The sequence below is a fragment of the Amblyraja radiata genome, chromosome 2 (assembly GCF_010909765.2).
Source record: "Amblyraja radiata isolate CabotCenter1 chromosome 2, sAmbRad1.1.pri, whole genome shotgun sequence".
NCBI classification, from domain to species: Eukaryota; Metazoa; Chordata; class Chondrichthyes; order Rajiformes; family Rajidae; genus Amblyraja; species Amblyraja radiata.
The window spans coordinates 64,941,244-64,962,512 of NC_045957.1; the positions used below are offsets into that span (position 1 = coordinate 64,941,244).

The 21,269-nt window shown below is 43.0% G+C and overlaps 1 protein-coding gene across 1 annotated transcript in view; it reads right to left on the reverse strand.

The window, feature by feature from the left end:
* adcy2 (adenylate cyclase 2) overlaps window positions 1-21,269 on the reverse strand; it is a 463,739-nt gene that overhangs the window by 231,209 nt on the left and 211,261 nt on the right. Inside the window, exon 4 of the mRNA XM_033048027.1 lies at window positions 5,251-5,412. Coding sequence (XP_032903918.1) covers window positions 5,251-5,412 — 162 coding nt within the window. The remainder of the gene's footprint in view (window positions 1-5,250; window positions 5,413-21,269) is intronic.

Here is a 21,269-nt window from a genome sequence, read left to right on the forward strand (position 1 = left end):
TAGAAGTTTCCGGGTTGTGCAGATTAAATCCTTCTTACAAGATGTCGGACGTGTATTCATTGTGCTAGTCACAACTGTCTTACAGAAGACATCACATGGTGTCAGAGGGAAAAACTAAAGAAAAGAATGTCTGGACTCAAGCCACCGGGTCCATTTTCCCTGCAAGGGAACTTGGCCAGTAAGGACTGTATAAGAGCATTCCAGCTGTACGAGACTGCTTCAAAACTGACGAGTAAGCCAGATAAGATTTGCTGTGCAATATTTCTCCACGTAGCCGGGCCGGCCGCTCAGGAGACTTGTGGAACCTTTGAGTTTGCCCAGGAGGAATGTAACAAAATACAACCACTGAAGAAAATAAGTTTCAGACATACTGTGAACCAAAAAATAACATAACTGTCTCAAGATACATCTTTAACACACGTAATCAGCGGCGAGGGGAGTCGCTGGAGTCAGCTTCTCCAGCTACCTGACTGCAGTGAAGTCTTTAGCTAATGATTGCGAGTTTGGCATTATCCATGACTCGTTGCTGTGAGACAGAATTGTCTGCGGCATCACCAGCCAGCTGCTCCAGGAGAAACGACTACAATGCGATGATTTAACACTGGACAAATGCAGTGACATGTGTCTGATAGCTGAAGCAGCAGCCGAACAGATGAAGCAGATTGCCCCAACTGCCATCGACACCGAAGAGACTGTTGATTACGTGAAACGGGACAGCGCCAGTCGGCCCTAGGGCCGAGGCAGGGATTCGCGACCCAGACAACCAGACAGAAATCCGTGATTCTGGTAAGGATACCGTCTGCCGGTCATGCACCCGCGGGCATAAAGGCAACTACTGCCCTGCTCAGTACATGAGATGTTATACCTGCGGAGAGATTGGACATCTTTCCAGATCCCCCGACTGCCCGGTAAATAGAGCGCCCAACAGCCGCCCACGTCCCCGACAACATGACCGGTAAATCAGACAAAAGGCCGGGGACTGGAGCCGTGACGTCCGCGACGTTGAGTTCCAGATGAACACTTCACCGCTGCCTGAGCCAGTGGACGACGATGTTGATGTATTTTAGATTGACGCCGTGACTGACGCTGTGATTGAGTCGATGTGTGAATGGGGACAGATGTGCAGCATCAACAATGTGAACATTGAGTTCAAACTTGACTCTGGCGCTCAAGTGGACATCCTGCCAGAGCACTTGTTCAGAAAGACTGGTCTTGCCTTAGTCTTTGCCTTAGAACACAAACGTGACACTGAGATCATTCTCTGGACATACAATGAAGCCTGTGGGGCAGGCAAAGGGGAACGTCAAAGTAGGTAAGAAAGAACACAGGGTTGTCTTTCAAATGGTGAGGGGGAATGTGAGATCCATATTTGGGAAACTAACTTGTGAAAAGTTAGGGCTTCTTGTGCGAAAGGAGGCGGTTGGTGGCGTGAGTGCGAGTCCATCATACACTGCGAGGATCATTGAGGAAAACCGCGAGATTTTCCAAGGGCTGGGAAGGCTAAAAATACATGAGTACAACATAGCGCTGCAAGAGAACGTGCAACCTAAGCAAAACCTGCCCCGCACTATCCCCTATAAGATCAGGGATAAGGTCAAAGCCGAATTAGAGCGCATGGAAAGCCCGTGAGCGAACCGATGGATTGGGTGAATTCAATGACTGTGCAAGCCTAATGGCAAAGTCCGCATATGCTTTGACCCACGTTACCTCAATGCGGCCATTCATAGGGAGCATTTCCCGATGCCGACGTTCGAGAACATTGCAGCCCGCATGCCAAATGCAGAATGGTTCTCGAAAATTGACGAGAACCATTCTGCATTTGGCATGCGGGCTGCAATGTTCTCGAACGTCGGCAGTTCCCACTGAGCGATGACAGCTCGCGTTTGACCACATTTAATACTCCCTTTGGGAGATACCGATACCTCGTGCTTCCATTTGGAATCTCATCCACAAGTGAGATTTGGCAGCGGGCGATGCAGGAAGAGTTTGGCGATTTAGAAGGGGTGGAGATAGTCGTTGACGACATTCTCGTTTGGGGTGTGAATGCAGCACAACATGACGCAAGGGTGAAAGCCCTACTCGAACGGGTGAAAGAATCCAGCCTAAAGCTCAATCCCAGAAAGTCAGTAATGCGCTCAAACGAGATTGAATATGTGGGACACGTCATCTCGCAAGCAGGCGTGTCGCCAAGCCCATCTCGTGTCAGCAGCATGCTACAAATGCCATACCCGACAAACAAGGCTGAAGAGCAAATGTTCTTGGGGATGGAGACATACATGGCGGCCAAGTTTATTCCGAACCTTTCGGAGATCACCGCCCCACTTAGACAGCTAACAGAAAAGGGAGGAGCGTGGCATTTTGAGCAGAAGCACAGACATGCAGTAGACAAGCTGAAATGACTTATCACATCGCCACCCATACTCAAACTGTACGATGTGAACGCGCCCGTTTCAATTGCTACAGATGCTTCCAACAGCGGATTTGGAGCGGTCCTGATGCAAGACGAGAGACCTGTTGCATATGCATCACGATGTGTGAACGCAGCCGGGCGCAACTGTGCAACTATAGAGAAGGTGCTGTGCTCCATATTGTACGCATGCAGAAAGTTTCATGACTTCATTGTCGGTCAGCGCACAGTAATCCTTACTGACCACAAGCCATTAGTAGGCTTGCTCGCCAAGCCGCTACACAAACTAAGCCCCAGACTCCAGCGCATGCGAATGCACCTGCTACGATACGACCTGGAAATACGGTGGAAGCCAGGACGTGAAATGTTTGTCCCCAATGCCCTGAGCCGGCTGCCCAGTGAAAACACGCCTGCGGAAGAGCACACCGCACTGCCGAACGTGATACATGCTGTAGAAGCCATCCTACACATGTCAGACGCGCGCCTAATGCAGTTCAAAGTTGAAACAAAAAAAGATCGAACCCTAACACTGTTGTGCGAGTATATAAGGAAGGGTTGGCCTAGTAACAGGCGTGATCTGCCCTCGGACTTGACTCCGTTTCATACATACCATGACGAGCTGGTTGAAGTTGATGGATTAGTCTTGAGGGAAAACCGAATCGTAGTCCCCCAAAGCATGCGGAGGCAGATGCTGAACGCGCTACATGAATCACATCTGGGAGTAGTGAAACTTAAACAACGAGCCCGCAATTTATTTGCGTGGCCAGGAATTAATGCACAGATTGAGGACACAGTGGGAACTTGCTCGATATGCCAGGCGACTAGGAGAGCACAAGCAAGCGAGCCGCTCCAATCACACTTCATCCCCAGCAGACCTTGGTCTAAGGTCGGCGCAGACATCTTCCATCTGGATGGAGTTGACCATTTGCTTGTAGTGGACTATTACTCCAAGTACCCAGAAATAGTGCAACTGACAGACATGACGTCACATTCGGTGATACGTGAGATGAAGGGCATGTTTGCCCGGAATGGCATTCCTGACTTGGTGATGTCAGACAAAGCGAGACAATTTGACTGTGCTGAGTTTCGTAGGTTCCAGGATGACTGGGAATTTGCCCATGTCACCTCAAGTCCCATATATCCACAGAGCAACGGGCAGATAGAGCGCTGTGTGCAAACTATGAAAAGTATTATGAAGATAGCCAAACGCAGCGGCCGTGACCCGGTGTACGCCATCCTCGAATACCGCAACGCCCCCCTTGATGGGACAGGCGGCTATGCCCCCTCACAGTTACTGAGCAGTAGACTGTTAAGAAGCAAATTGCCATCGCCTCTATCACTCTTACTGCCTCATCATGTCCCTCCCATGGGACCACAACTGGCCGTCCGACAAGAAAAACAGGCAGCATACTTCAATGAGAAGGCAAGCGTCGAGCCACTGCCGTGCCTGGAACAACAACAACAGGTATGGTTTCATGCCAAACCAACTGAGTGGCAACGCGGCCGTATTGCAAGAGAAAACCTGTCCCCTCGGAGCTACGTCATCTCTACACCGAGCGGTACAGAGTTCCGCAGGAACAGGAAGGACATACGACTTGCACACGAAGCAGCTGAGCCATGCCCTGGCAACACGCAGCAGACAAGTGCGAACACTCTCCCACAAGGAGGAAACCGTCTCTCAGAAGGGGCTACTCTCCCAGACGAGACTGAGAGTCAACCAGGCGGAGGAGCTCCTCTCCCAGAAGCAGCTAGTCTCCCAGACTCAAGAGAACTATCACAGGCCTCATCACAAGGTTCTGTGGTGGGGGAATCGGCTCAAAGCGAGCCAAGCTACACTCGCACACAACAGAAATACGACACAGCACGAGTTGGAAATACGACTTGCACGAGAAGTGGGCGATTGTCAAAACCCCCAACTCGACTTGTTATGTAAAATTGTTGGGCAATTATTTTATAGTTTTGTAGTATGAAGAGCACTGTGTTATTTGTGGTACTTTATCCACATTAAATTGATTAAAGGTTCAAGTTATTAGTTTTGACCCCAACGTTGAAGGGGGAGATGTGATGTAACTACAGTGAAGGGGAAGATGTGATGTATATGTAATATAAATGCCAGTGCCCCTTGAGACCAAAAGCTGAAGCTGGCAAATGCGCCTGTGCCTCGTGACTGAGGTCAGGTGACCTTCTAAAAGTTTCCGGGTTGTGCAGATTAAATCCTTCTTACAAGATGTCGGATTCATTGTGCTAGTCACAACGGTCTTACAGAAGACATCACAATGTTATAGCATGTTAAATTATATATTGTATATTGTGTGTTCATTTTTGATTGTACCACTGCTGGCAAAATTCATTTCACTGCACTTTATTGTGTATGTGATGAATAAATTGATTGGTTGATTGATTGATTGATTGATTGATTGATTGATTGATTAACTGCCGCGCTTCACATCCTCTTTGATTGATATATTTATAATAGATATGTTCAGGCTGAGAAAATATTGAAATTACTCTTTAAATATTTCACCCAGAAAAACAGTGATTTATTTCTCAAGCATACAAAGAGCCACATGGGTTTTACACGCAGATATATTATTCACAGAGCACAACTCATATTTTATTTACTGCTAACAAATTATTTTTGGTTTGGTATGTTTAAAAATAATCACCTTGCAAATCCCATAACGTTACCCGGGCTTTAACCTCAAGTTCAAGTTACATTTCTTATCGCATGCACCAATTGGTACAGTGAGATTTGAGTTACCACACAGCCATACAGATAAAAAGAACACAATACACGATAGAATTGAACGTGAACATCTGCACCTATCTTACTGAGCACTCACCTGCCAAACCAAATGATCCTTTATGACAGATGTGGCTGATAGGCAGACACTCAGCACAATAGTATGGGAGGATGATGTCAACACACTGGCCACCACGGCATCTCGCATACGAAAGGGTAGCATTGTGTAGACGACAAAAACAATGAATAGGAAGAAGGATACCTGGAAACAAAAATAAATAATAACATAAAATTCTGAAGAAATTGAAACAATTGTCAATCATTTCATCCTAGAGTTTAAAGATAGAGTCAAGGAGTGTAGTTTCACACTGGTTATTTTACTGGACAGGTGATCCATTAGGTCTAAGTTAATTATCCACAGGCAGAAGCTCAAATCGCATCCCAGTGTGTGGATAACAAAAACAATTAAATAATTATGCAATGAAAACTACTATCAATGGTAAAGGCTGGAAAAACATAGATTGCAGTAAAACTCTAAATCATTCTTATTGGGGAAAGAAATTTACTAATCTTATTAAAATTTGCATTATTGTCGTTGATTCTTCTTTCTGAAATGGCCAAGCAAATTCAAGCGCTTTTCATATCAATCTCCGGTTTAAACCAGCATCTGCAGTTCCTTCCAACACAAGTTCAAAAGCAATTTGGCCAGACAATAAATGTCAGGGATTGTTCTGTACGCTGAAAAGAATTGAAGGCCAACATTTGTCTCCTTCTATGTGGTATGGCTGTATGCAGGAGAGTGTTGTGCATAAATGAACTAAAGCAGTCCTTTGGGTAGAGTAAATGTCTAATGTGCTGCAGTACTCCAGACACTATTGCACTTTATGTTTGACACAAAGACATGAGGTTTACTCAAGGTTTCTTGTGCAATCAGGATGCATAAGGTGCTCCAAGAAAACTGAACACTGATGTTATATATAATACAACTAATCATCTATATTACTAAAAGTTTGATCTTGACCACTTCCTTCTTCTTCTTGCGTATGGCGTGCACAGCCAAAAGTTGTATGACAACTTGTTCTATTTGATCTTATTTGATTGTGCACGCCAGGTTGATTGCATTCGTTGAAACAGTGCGGACCACGTGAAGGTTGCAATCCCTCACCCCACCACTTCCTGTTGTTCTGTATATTGATTTTAGAAAAAATGCTGCCACTTACAGCTGTGATTTTTGGTCATCTTACTCAGAGCCCCCTCCGCTGCGCAGGACAAGAGGATTGTTCCCATCAATGAAAAATAAAAGAGTTATTGGTGTTTAAAAAATGTTGAGATTCTCTCTTATGAAGGTCATGCCCCTTCCGGAGGTCCTGTAAAATCCGGAAGTGTTGAGTGCCTCAGTCAGGCTCTGCAAGATGGGGGAGAAAGAGGGTCACGTCTCTCAGTCTGAGCTGTGAATAACACTGAACACATGTCTACTAAACTGTGAGTGGATTTACTGACCTGTCAGTGCCCTTTAATGTGGTTTGAAAATATAGTTTGGAAATGCTAAAGCTGTGTTGCCTTTGGTTTGGAAATGCTAAAGCTGTGTTGCCTTTGGTTTGGAAATGCTAAAGCTGTGTTGCCTTTGGTTTGGAAATGCTAAAGCTGTGTTGTCTTTGGTTTGGAAATGCTAAAGCTGTGTTGCCTTTGGTTTGGAAATGCTAAAGCTCTGTTGCCTTTGGTGTGGAAATGCTAAAGCTGTGTTGCCTTTGGTTTGGAAATGGTAAAGCTGTGTTGCCTTTGGTTTAGAAATGCTAAAGCTGTGTCCCCCTCCGCTCATCAGGTGCCAAAGATTTTTCCCATCGATGAAAAATAAAAGTTATTAGTGTTTAAAAAATATTGAGATTCTCTCTCCTGTCAATCATGCCATGAAGGCCACGCCCCTTCTGGTGGGGGGGTGAGGGACTATAAAACCCAGAAGTGTGGGCGTGGCTCAGTCCCTGCAAGATGGAGAGGTCACGACTCGCTGTCTTTAGTGGCCTTGCACCCTGCTTGAAATGGTATGAAACTGCACTTAAATTTGGTGACCTTGCACCCTGCTAGAAGTGGTAAGAAACTGCACTTGAATTTGGTGGCCTTGCACCCTGTTTGAAATGGAATTTCAAACAATAGCCGTGCCAACTGCCAGTCCATCAGCCGTGAGTGAGTGAGCTGCCAGCACAACAGGCCACCAGCCCAAGAAACCATTCGGCCCACAATGTCCATACTAGCCCTCTGGAATCCAGTCCCCATCAGCCCACAACACCCATACTAGCGCTCCAGAAAGCCCCCCCCCCCACTGGCCACCAATATTGGAATTGGTGGAGAGGTGGAATATTGCGTTGGGGGACTATGTGATGTTGGGACCCAACGGGTTCAACTTAGTCTAGTAATAACTATATTTCTGTAAGTATGACATAACTATCAAATATTTTTCTCAGGTTATGCATAATTTAATGTTTACATTTCTCATCAAACTGCAGCTGTGAATGTCATAACCAGAATTTTTAATTGCCCACCGGGCGGTACCATCAATGGCTGCCTCGCCAACAGTATGTCTGTCCTTTCCTTTTTTGTGCCTGTTTTGTATGTGTTAAATGTATGTTTTTTAGTATTCTTTAGTTTGTTTTATGTAGGTGGGTGGGTTTGGGGGAAACTTTTTCTGATCTCTTACCTTGACGGAGATGCGCCTTTTCCCCGTATTGTGTCTCTGTGGAGTTGGCGGCCTTTGCTGGAGATCGACCGGGAGCTCCATCGCAGGAGCCTGCGGGTCATTAACATTGCGGAGCCCGAGGTCTCTGATTAGAGACCAACATCGGGGACGCCAATCCACAGAAGTTTCGACTGCCCCGACGCGGTAGTTTCGATCGCCCCAATGCGGGAGTTTCGATCGCCGGCTGCGGGGACTTTGATCGCCAAGACTGCGGATGGTTCGACTTCCCCGATCAAGGGAGAATAAAGAGGAAGGAGATTGGACCTTATTGCCTTCCATCACAGTGAGGAACGTGCAGAATCCGCTGTGGTAGATGTTTATGTTAACTTTTATCTAGTTGTGTGTCTTGTTGCTTTTTTTAAAGGACCTGTCCCACTTGGGCATCATGCAAGGATTTTGAGAATCCCAAAATCCTGGGGCGCCGCACGTGACCGCGCATCACTGCCTAAACCACCACATCTCACCACGTGCCATGTGTGCGTCATGACGCGCAAGTCACGACGCGCGTGTCGTGTGACGTGACGCGTAAATGATGTCGCGTAAATGACGCGCAAATAACGCCCGTAGGACAGGCCCTTTAGTATGACTGTGTGGTAATTCGAATTTCACTGAACCTTAATTGATACATGTGACAATAAACTGACCTTGAAACCTTGAACATAATATAAAATAAATATTTTAATACTAATCATTTAAATACTGATGAAATGTTTAAGAAGGAACTGCAGATGCTGGTTTAAAGCGAAGATAGACACAAAAAACTGGAATAACTCAGTGGGACAGGCGGCATCTCAGAAGGATCTTGACCTGAAGCATCACCCATTCCTTCTCTCCAGGGATGCTGCCTGTCCTACTGAGTTACTCCAGCTTTTTGTGACTATCTTCTAATTAAATATATAGTTTCTTTGCTGGTGAATTTATTTGCCATACTTGACAATATTACTATTATTGTTATTTCTATTTTCATCTTCATTATTACACCATCTTGCAATACCTATGAAGTTAGAGCCTTTAACAGAAATGTTTACGGATTCACAACAGGATGATTTGTACAAGCCATGTCCCCTCATGCTTTAGCAAAATCATAAATTGGTATTATAGGCATGTGTGTGTGACTGGCACAACATCAATCAAATTGTGATTTTTGAAAATGAATTGGACATGTTTGCTGACTTTAAGGAGAAAACATAAACATTCATAACTTCAATTTGGCCCGCAGATTCAGTTGATTGTGTTATGGAGCTATGCTTTTTACATAATCTCTTTCTTACTGCCATACTTAGTCGGTATATGCCTTCTATTTAGTTGCATAAGGAGGATTTGAAGTCTGCAGATTCAAAACAAAAGAAAATCAATCACAATTTGTTTCTTGTATATGAATGTCCTCAAAACAATTCATCAGCCATAACTACCAATGACAATCAAAGTAAATTGATGGGCACAGAACCTCCTCACAAGATATATTAACAGAATAATGAGTCTTTGTTGGCTTACATCTAATCACACAATCAATACCAAGTTTGCAAGACGATCCAACATTTGGAAAGGAGTCTCCAAAAAAGCTCCAAAAATGCCTGAAAGAATTCAGTGGATTGCAGTCTTCATGATCGCAATTTTTACTTCAGTAAACTCATGGCTTGTTCAAGCTTATTGTCTCCAAGGTGGCGATACCATGTCAATGATTTGCCAGTCCAGGACTGACAAAATTCCCTTGCAAAATCCATGCCATTGTGTAAAAGAACGATTACAGCTGCTTTCAGAAACTCAAGGCAGCTTTCAACCCGCGAAAGGCACTCACGGCTGATGGATGTGCAAATGGCTAAGTAAAGGGCCTGTCCCACTTAGGCGACTTTTCAGCGGATGGCCTGCGACCTACAAGCTCGCGGCATTCGCCTGAAAACCGCGGACTGGAACGGCGACCATCAGAGCGGAACACACACACACACACACACACACACACACACACACACACACACACACACACACACACACACACACACACACACACACACAGCAAAGGAGGGGGCCAGGGAAAGCGGGGGAGCGCTGTCTGAAATTCACACGGTGCTAAGCCAAGGTGATACAGACACACACCGTGATGGCAGGAAGGTTTAGGCGGCTAACACAGTGTATGGTAAGTCCTTTAAAAGAGTGGGGAGGGGGGAGAGAAGGGGGGAGAGAAGGGGGGAGAGAAGGGGGGAGAGAAGGGGGGAGAGAAGGGGGGAGAGAAGGGGGGAGAGAAGGGGGGAGAGAAGGAGTGGAGACACTTTTAAGAAGCCAGACACCTTTTAATAAGTCAGAGATACACAGCTGTGAAGTTTAGCGGGCATTTAACATCACTAGTCATTTTCCTTGGTTCTGAAACTCGTGCTTATGTTTTTTCTTCCCCAATGAGTCAATGAAAATACCCAGTCAGCAAAGGAGATTAACTAAAACTACCCACAGCTACCTCGACAACCTACAATGACATGGCGAGCCCACTACCACTGCACCTACGACTACAAAAGTATCGATTTTCTCCATGGCGACCAATTTTTGGTTGCAGAAAATTTTTCAACATGGTGAAAAACTCCTCTCGACCATGAAGGAGACTCATCAGAGACCACCAGCGAACATGTGGCGACCATGTGGTGATCATGAGGCGAGTCTCCTGCACTCGCCTAAAAGGTCGCCTAAGTGGGACAGGCCCTTAACACTTTATATAACACAGCCACTGTTAGTACAATTCAGGTTCTTTACCAAAGCCAAAATTATTTATTTCTTCTGCTTCCCCAGTTACATTTTCATCTCAACCACAAATCTAAGCATTTGTTTTTCTTGCAACATTTAAGAAAAAACATTAATCTACTTTTTTTTTGAAGGGCAGGGGAATGAGGGGTTCCATGTTCACAACAACAAACAGAAAAGGTGAACTTGATTACAAAGCCATTGTGCAAAATCCTGTTATAAACTGCTTTTGACATACTGCCCGAGAAATTACTGAAATGGCCGGTAGAAAAGGTCACATTTCACTTATCCTCGAGTATAATTTATGGCCAGGAAATGGCTTATTTGATCTTTCCACATTTTCCCCTTGGGCACTAATGCTTTCTTTTTCTGCCCTACCATCTCTATTTTCTACTCATTTATAAACATTTCTAATATGCAAAAGCAGAATGAAAATGAAGGCACAAAAGTAATTATGGCAGCAAATTGCTGGCCTTTAAAGCAAACGGATTGAGTAAAAAGAAGTGAAATCATTGCTGGTGATGTACAGGATTCTAGTGCAAAAATAATTGGGGTATTGGAAACCGTTTCAGCATCTTCAGTTAAGGAGGGATGTACTTGCATTTGAAGAAGTTCAGTGAAGGCTTCCAAGGTTGATTTATGGGATGTAGGGGCTGCACCAAGCCTCTGAGTTTAAAATAATGTGAGGCGATCATATTCAAACATATGTTTCATAGATGGCTTGGCAGGGTAGGTGCATAGATGATATTTCCGCTTCAGTGGGAATCCACTACTGGAGGAAACATTTCAGAACAATAGATGGAAATATGGAAGAATTTCTCCACATTAAAAGGTTTGTGATTTTTTTGTGTCTTTAATCCAGAGTGTTGTGGATGCTGAATCATTAAATATATTCCAGTTCAATGCAGTTCATTAGTAGTTCAACAGTGCTGAGTTATCTAGTCGAGCTCCCCAACAAGAATTGTTACTTAGATAGAGCTCTTGGGTCTAGCGGAATCAAGGGATATGGGGAGAAGGCAGGCAGGGGTTACTGATTGTGGATGATCAGACATGATCGCGATGAATGGCGGTGCTGGCTCGAAGGATCAAATGGCCTCCTCCTGCACCTATTTTCTATGTTTCTATGTTTATTTACCCGCTGTCCCTTTAGGGCGGCACAGTGGTGCAGCGGTAGAGTTGCTGCCTTACAGTGTCAGAGACTCAGGTTCTATCCTGTATAGAGTGCTGGCTGTAGGGAGTTTATACATTCTCCCTGTGACCATTGGGCTTTTTCTGGGTGCTCTGGTTTCCTCCCACACTCCAAAGACGTGTAGGTTTGTAGGTTAATTGGCTTCCGTAAATTTGTAGGATAGAATTAGTGTATGGGTGATCGTTGATCGGCGTGGACTCAGTGAGCTGAAGGGTCAACTAAAGTCTAAACCTGCTGTTTTTATCTTTCTGTTTTTATTTTAGATTTTCAACATTCCGGGCTACCTACATGCCTCCTGTCCCTTTGATGTGATTTCTCACAGACCAACCTCACACTGAACTACTGTAAACCTATGAAGTCCATCAGCTTCTTTAACTGTACATGCTCCCACCATCTCTCCTGTAAGGACTCTAGCACATTCTCCCAGCTTCTCCACCCCCTCTGGTTTAGCTCTTGCATGCATTTCACTCATTTTCCAGATGTATGTTCTCATTCCACTTTTATCCAATCAGAACATAAATAGCATGCATTTGGTCCTTGTAATGTGGCTTTATTTTCAATGGTGAGGCCAAGCAAAGATTTGGTAACTGAATGTAATTGAGGAGGATCTGTCATCTCAAGCTTCTGGTTGCATTTCAACTCCACTTCCCATTCATAATCCAACCTATCTATCCATGACCTTCTCCACTGCTATGGTGAAGCCCAATGCAAACTGAACAATGGCATCTGAAATTCCACTAAAATAGCCCAAGGCCCAATGATATGAACATTGAATTTTCCAATTTCAGGTAAGCCACTACACCGATATCCCCTTTCATTGTTCATATTTCCTTTTTTTGTGTGTTCCTTTCCTCTCCCTTTGTTCACACTTGCTATCACTTCCTACCTCCCCAATCCATTACCAAGACATCACCCAACCCTACCTGGTTCCATCAGATTCCACATATTGGGTTACTATGCTGTTTGGTCACTTTTCTGAACCCCTCACCCATACGGCTCCATCTGCCATAATTTCTCCCTTATCTGATTCCACCCAACACATCCCCTTCCCACTCCCCTCCCCCACCTGGCCCCATTGGTCTAATTTGTTTTAATGTATCTCGATATTCCCCCACCCTCTCCCTCAAATAGCTCTAACTGTCAATAATCCCCTTCTTGATGGAGGGGACACCAATCACCTACCAACGACTTGTCTCATCACCACACTCTCACTTCTATACATTGGCTATTTTCCCTCTACAAACTTGACCCAAAGCATTGAACATCCCTTTGCCTCTACAGATGCTGCTTGACCTGTTGAGGTCATCTGGCAGTCTCTTTATTGCTCCAGATTCCAGCATCAACCCTCTGTTGTGTCTCCATGGTTTCAATGCATGTGCAAATGATCTAATGCACGAAACTCTTGTGTACCTACATTCCCAGATAATCAGTAGTCACTCCTAAATGTGCTTTATTACCATCCTATGTGAAATTCCCTTTTTTAATATTATAACAATTCCAGGCAAAAATAGAATATATCTTGGGATAGATTAGGAAAAGACTTTTCAATATTTGACTGAATTAATACACATATTCCGAGAAAAATGAAAAACTGGACATAACACGAGTCACGTGTTGGCTATGGTGGAAGTTATTATTCTGGTTCCTAAGTACTCAATTGGTTGTTTTCAGAAATTGCCCAGTTAAAATTGCTCACACTATTTGATCACACTTTTAAATTTGTCTAATTCGTGAATGATATTAGGTCTCGATTTAAAATTATGCAGACATGATCCTGAATGGGAACTCAAAATGGTCCAGAAATGATCATTGGTAGGAGAGGAAGACTGACCATAATCAAACGGGGAATCAAGGGCTGAAGAAGGAAAATTGTTTGCAAATTTGCAAGGTGCATTTTTGTCAGTGTATAAAAAACACACTTATACATAAGCAGATGCAACTGGATTTAGCTCTGATCATTATCAGCACTTTGTTTATAAATGGAACAACTTAACATGCAAAATGATGACATTCTGTTCTATAGTGTAGGCTTTTCAAGTATTATCATCAACTTTGACATATAATTATTGTGAAAACATCATAAAAGCTCTTAAATGCTTTTAAATTCTGAATATAAAATTGTAATCTATGGAGTCTGGATAACGACACTCTCCAAATCATCATTTCTCAAAGTACTTCGATATTTTGAGCAAATGTGAAGTTTGAATTTGTCACACAAAAAGCATTATGGATTATCTATTAACATTGATGTTCTTTTTCACCAACTTTTAACTGCCTCTCCACCTTTTCTGATGTTGCAGACTTCCACATATACCAGCCTAAACAATGATTGCCTGAGGTAACATCACAGCAGACAGAGAGTACTGGACAATGAAACCTAAAAAATGGTATTGCCTCCTGAAGCTAGGATCAATTTCACTATCCGTAATCTATTCATAGTCATTGCAATTGAATCATTCTTTGTGGGAAAAGATGAGTGCCACAGGGGCAACTTTAATACACATGTCATATATAATATTGGTTGTTAACAATCATTGCTGTTTTACTTTAGCACATTAAGAACTTTATTATGTAATCAACTGTTCTCTGAGGTATTGCAACAGTACGGAAAGTCGCAGAATCTGTCCACTTCTATGTAGAAAGTTCAGGAAAAGATGCTAAACCAACAAAGTAAGCTCTTTTAATTCATGAAACGCCCATGATGTTAGTTTAAATTACCAACTGTATTCCTGTACAGTGGAGGGTAGGATAATGACATAGCTGTAATTATTATACTGTGGATGTCACACATGTGTCTCAATGGGTATTGCACAAGATATTGCGGAATACAATATATTTATAATAACAATTACTATGATTTACCATTATACAGGTTCTTCCATAATAAAGTGTATGCAAATTCAAGCCTTGTTAATATTTCATCTGATTATTGTGGGGCAGACTAATGCCTAAAAAATCAGGCGCATTTATTTTTGAATGTACTGGAGGAGTGCATTCGATATGCTTTACTTTAGAATTTATTTTAGACCTAGAGCACAGAAATAGGCTCTACGGCCCGCAAAGTGCGCGCCGACCAGCAATCAGCCCTGCACAATCGCCTGCACACACTAGGGACAATTTTACAATTCATCAAAGCCAATTATCCTACAAATTTGTACGTCTTTGGAGAGTGGAAGGAAACTGGAGCACCCGGAGAAAACCAGGGACAGGGAGAACGTACAAACTCCATACAGACAGCACTCGTAGTCAGACACGAACCTGGGTCTCTGGTGCTGTAAGGCAGCAACTTTACCATTGTGCCACCCTAAAATCTGCTGTTATCCATGGTAAGTTAAAAAAGGTATAACATTGGGTGGGAATTTGACTTCATGTAGCAATGATCAAGAGAAGGGAAAGCGATTGTTAGCAGGATTGAAGGTACCTGTGGGTGGGTTGAATTTTATGGAGGCCATGCCGCGTGTAATTGGTTGTGGATCAATAGTAAAGTTCATGGTTATTGACCATTAATTTCATAGTCCATTTTCTTTTAATGTGGGATCAGATAAGTGTGGAGGACTCTTTGCCATTCAGTCCTGCATTGTGAAGTGAATTCATCTTTTGGTGAGCAAAGGCAGACTCTTCAGAAATAATTCAATAATTCAATATGAATAAATGATTTGCTCTTCAATTGTTTTCAACCTTTGCTCCCCTGTTACATGCAAAGTGGCAGGCAGCAAATTCCAATCTGAAATAAGTAGATATTTGCCAAGTACCATACCAGACCCTTGGTAAGTCCACAGCCAAACGACAGGGTCTATATCTTAAATGAAACCTCACTTGCACATCGCAATATTTTGTTGAAATGTACAGAAACTAATGAAACTATCCTCACGTTAGCCATGAGAATGTAAAAGTAAACCTACCTACTTCTGCAGATACATTTGCAAGTCTTATTCATTCCCAAAAAACAAATGTCAAATGGTTTCTACTTCTCAACCAAAGCCTGTTATTTGTGTCAATGAATATTAAATGATCAGTGACTAAATTAAAAAAATCTGTGTGTTCTACAATCCTCCAGTAAAATGTCTAAAGCAAATGTTTTGTGAAAATGTGCATCAGATATGTTTTTGTTTCCCTTATCCAAATGTGTTCAACCATCTGCAGAACCTCATTATTGTAATAGTTATCATATTGTAATAATTACTATATAACGTGACAGCTGGAAATCTTATGTAATTAAGCACTGAATGGGTTTTCATTGCCACAATTGTAAAATGTACAATAAATAATAGTTCATATATACCCTAATCGGCATCAAAAAGGTGATAATGTTTTGCAGATGATTATATAAATGTTTTGTCATCTGGCACCCCTGATACTCATTGGGGTTCCTGTTTCCAAAGTGTTCTAAAGCTCACCCTGTTCTCGTGCTGCTCTGAAGCTGACTGGAGCCCCCATAAAACCCCATAAAAAACAGGGTACTGATTGTGGATGATCAGCCATGATCACATTGAATGGCGGTGCTGGCTCGAAGGGCCGAATGGCCTACTCCTGCACCTATTGTCTATTGTCTAATTCCTCCAAAACCTACTGGGGTCCATTTGCCTGGTCGCCTTAAACCCATCAGACCTTCATCCCTGCACTCTCCTGAAACTCACCTAGTTCACTGGAATATTTATTACAATACTGTGTAAAAAGAGTGAATTTAAAGTATATTGGGGCACCAAATTTTCTTGTATTCTGGATGATTGGAGTTTCACTGAGTTTGTTGCATCTATTGGTGTTACTCATTTCTGGTGAACTCTTTCAGAGCTGTCTGAGTTAATTTGATTCTAATATATTTCATAACATTTGTAAAAAGAAATCTTCCTTGATTCATTCAAAAGTAACAGCCATGTTAATTTTTTGGCAGCAGCAACTTGAAATGGTGTCAATTCACAATAAACAATCTAGGTAAAGAATACAACACAAATGTTTAATTTCAGTGCTTGCAGATCTCTCCGAGTATGTGACTGTACAGCAATGGTCTCTATAGCGGTTGATGCAAACAGTGGCTCCTTGTAAATGCACAGCTTAAAAGGCCATTTGATTTGGCCCATGTTAAGTTTAAGTGGAGAAAGTCCTGATTCATCACAACTTGATATCGCACTAACAATTAACCATAATGGATGTGGGTTGTTCTAAGTGATGGAAAATATAGTGATTGGATTGTTACTGTTCTTCACCCACAGATGGGCAAAAGAGTGAGGAAAGAGAGAGGCAAAGACATAAGAGATTTTAATATCTGTGATGTACCAGATGCTCTGGCACAGTCAGAGTAGAATGTTGTAGTGCCACAGAACTTATCTTGGAGGGGAGGCTGAGAACATCAAAAGCCAGGAAGAAATTATGTTGGTTAAAAAGGAATAATGTAGTAGGATCCCAGAAACAGGATATGTAGCTTGTACTTGTGGCCAGTGTGGTTTTGATCTTAGCGGAGTAGAAGCCTATCTGTAGGGACCCAAACTGGAAACTTGTGATATATTATTACAGGATATCAGCATAGAGGAATGTGCAAAAGTGATGCAGATTGATCAATGGTAAATTGTGAAATAATAGGGCAACTACAGTAGATATGAGATGGAGAGGAATGTACTAAACAAAGGACTCTCCAACCAATGCAAGAATGGCCATAGAAGGTAATTGAATTGCTCGGGAAAGGGGGGGAGGGGGGGGGGGGGAGAGAAGATAATAACAAGATTTGGTTTAATTGATAAGATCACATTGGTGCCTATACAGAGAAAAATACTCATAATTGCCAACTACTTGCCTTACTGAAATCATCAAATCTCTATTCCACTTTTACAGAACATTGAATAATACAGCACTGCAACGGGTCCTTTGTCCCACAATGTTTGTGCCGAACATGACACCTAGATGAACTGTTTTCATCTGCCTGCACATGATCTTTGTTCCTGCACTTTCCCAGCATCTATATTTCCTGCAATTTCATGTGTCTATCTAAAAGCTTCTTTAAAAGCCACTATTGTATCTGCCTCCACCACCACCTTTGGCAATGCATTCCAGGCCCTCACCTTCCTCTGTGTAAAAAAACTCATCCCTTACATCTCCACTAAACTTTCCCCCCCATCACATTAAAGCCATGCCCATTAGTGTTGGACATTTCCACCCTGGGAAAAACATTCTGACTGTCTACCTCTCTATGCCTCTCATAATTTTATATACAATACGTAAACATGCCCAAAATGCTGCCTTAATTAGCAGGTTTGAAATAATTCTGTTATGCGTGTTATCTCTTCTCCACAAGTATAACAATATTGCACGTGAACAAACATTAAGAATTGAAAGGGTTGGTGGCTATTTAACCCACTACAAATCCAAGATTTCCAATAAAATTGCCTCAGGCCCTGCCTCAAGTTAGATCTAGAACAGGATCCAAGCCTCTATTCATTCCAATGGGGACTGTGGGACCAGAAATGAAGCAAAGGGATGGTTGTTTTAATTAAAGTTGATGCTTTGAATTGCTGCCATCCAGTCTATGCCACTGGAAACTGTCATGCTTTGGGCAACAGGGCATGTCCTCTGTATCCGTCTCTTACGTACAGGTCTTCTTATCAAGTCCCTAGGCATTGACTCTGTATTTGGTGGGGCTGGTATCCAGCCAGCAAAACTTGGTCAAGAGTGTTCCAGATGATCACCATGTGTATTGGCAGACAACAGACAATCCAAGGAAACAATTGAAACACAAATCAAGATGACTAAATATTAAAAATTAAAATCATGAAAAACATTCATTTGATTTTAAAGATTACTTCATATTTAATTTAATCTGCTTCTTACCATTCAAATAAATGTGCTCAAGTCAAATCTGACTAGCTTCAGATTCACAGCAAAGCAGCTGCAATTTTGCAGCTGAGAATCAGTACTGGAGCATAATTGGGGAGTTGACAAAGACCAGCCGACAGGTTTGGGATATCTGCATTAATGCATGAATCCTAGATCTGGTTAATTTGTCATAAAAAATGCTGCCAATTTGGAACCACTGGCATTTCCCAACAAGTCTTAGACCATTAAAAACTTATGCCACATTAAAGACAGGAATGCAATTCCACTAATTAATTGGAAATCAATGCTCCTGGGCCATTATAACATGGGATTGCATTGTTTGGAAGTTGCACTACCTTTATGTTTATTTTGGGTAGTGATCAGAGTAATGACATTTGTTATTTTATTACAGAGAGGAAGATAGCTATATGTGCTGTTTACCTTTGTGCAGACAACTTCATTCTTACCTCCTTGCTGATTAACAACTGGTAAACAACAGTTCAATGCACTACAATCTGTTCTTTTATTTCCCGACCATTGCAATGGTTAATCTGGCATGAAGTACATGTGAAACAAAACTAGGTCACCAGAAAACCTACTATCCCTTTACCACTATCCCTACCGTGTAGAATAGTGTTGGTGTACGGGGATCACTGGTCAGCATGGACACGGTGACCTGAAGAGCCCGTTTCCACAATGTATTCTCTCTAAACTGTAAAAAGTGATATACTAGAGAAAGGTTTAGTATAATAGTTTTATAATAGTAGGGCAGCACAGTGGCACAGTGGAATAGGTCCTGCCTTAAGCGCCAGAAACCCAGGTTCGATCCTGACCATGGGTGCTGTCTGTACAGAGTTTCTACATTCTCCCTGTGACTGAGTGGGTTTTCTCCGGGTGCTCCAGTTTCCTCCTGCATTCCAAAGACATGCAGGTTTGTAGGTTAATTAGCTTCTGCAAATTGTCACTAGTGTGTAGGATAGAACTAGTATACGGGTGACTGCCGGCCGCAAGGATTCAGTGGGCTGACGGGCCAGTTTCCAGGCTGTATCTCTAAACTAAACAACTTGAATTACTGTAGAGCTGTTATCGGGTGTCGCCGTGAGCGACAGCCTCGCCATCAGCCCGTCTGTCCTTATGACATTTTTTGTTATTTTTAGTGAGTCTAAATGGATGATTTAATGTTTCCCGGTATGTTTTATGTGGGGGGTGGTGGGGGGGGAATAGGGGAAACCGTTTTCAGTCACTTACCTCGACGTAGATGCGACTTTTCTCCTTGTCACATCTTTGCATCCCTCGCGGCCTAACAACTGGTTTGGTGCGGCCTCTCTGGACTGGAGACCGGCTCAGAGCTTCAGCAGCAGGCGGGGCGCGGACTTACCATCGCAGAGCCTGGGATCCTTTGCCAAGGATCGCCAGTGTTGGAGCTCCGACCGCAGGGGCCTGCTGACTGCAGCAGTATTCAGAGCTTCCAGCTGCGGGCGCGGAGCCTGGGATCCCTTGCCGGGGATTTCCAGAAGAAGTGCTCTGACCGCTGGCCCGTGGTCTTTAACATCGTGAAGCCGCAGTCTCCAGTAAGAAGCGGCCGATTCGGAAACTCCAAGGCGCGGAGTGTGTTCTGATCCGTCCCGATGTCAGAGTTTTGATCATCCCGACGGGAGGGCTTGTACGTAGGCGACTGCGGAGGGTTCAAGGTCCCGACCACGGGTGAACAAAGGAGGAAGATTGACTGAACTTTATCGGCTTCCAACACAGTGAGGAATGCTGATTCCACTGTGATGGGTGTTTATGTTAAACTCTATCATGTATTGTGTTCTTTTTACTTGTATGGCTGTGTGGTAACTCAAATATCACTGTACCTTAATTGGTGCATGTGACAATAAATGTGAACTTAGGAATAGGATAGCAATACTTCATTGTCACATGTGACTGCGCACAGTGAGATCTTTTGCTCGCACACACAATGTATACAAATAGCAGCCACCTACGGCACTGACAAAGTTACAAAGCACGCCGGCTCCTTGAACTTGAACTTGAACTAATACCTTTAACCATCAGGATTGATCTATGTTAACTGAAGATATTGCATACAATTCTAAATTATTCTGGGATTGTTAGTGCTGCATTAGAAATCAAATTCCAGATTGAATAAAGTATACAAGCAGTCAACCAAATGTAGGAATATGATATGTAGCAAGCAAAGGAGCAAGGGTTTTTTGTGATATGCAGTGTTCCTGTAATGAGGTAGCACAGTGAACAATTCTTTATTTATCACCGTTTATCATAAACATATGATGAGCATTTGACAGCACTGGGGCTATATTCGCTGGAGTTTACAAGAATGAGTGGGGACCTCATTGAAATGTACAGAATAGTGAATGGCTTGGATAGACTGGATGTGGAGAGTTTAGGACTAGAGGTCATAGCCTCAGTATTAAAGGACGTTCTTTTAGCGAGGAGATGAGGAGGAATTTCTTTAGTCAGAGGGTGGTGAATCTGTGGAAATCATTGCCACAGAGGGCTGTGTAGGCAGTCAGTGGATATATTTAAGGCAGAGCCAGATAGATTCTTGACTAGTACTGTGTCAGAGGTTATGGGGAGACGGCAGGAGAATGGGGTTAGGAGGGAGAGATAGATCAGCCATGATTGAATGGTGGAGTAAACCTGATGG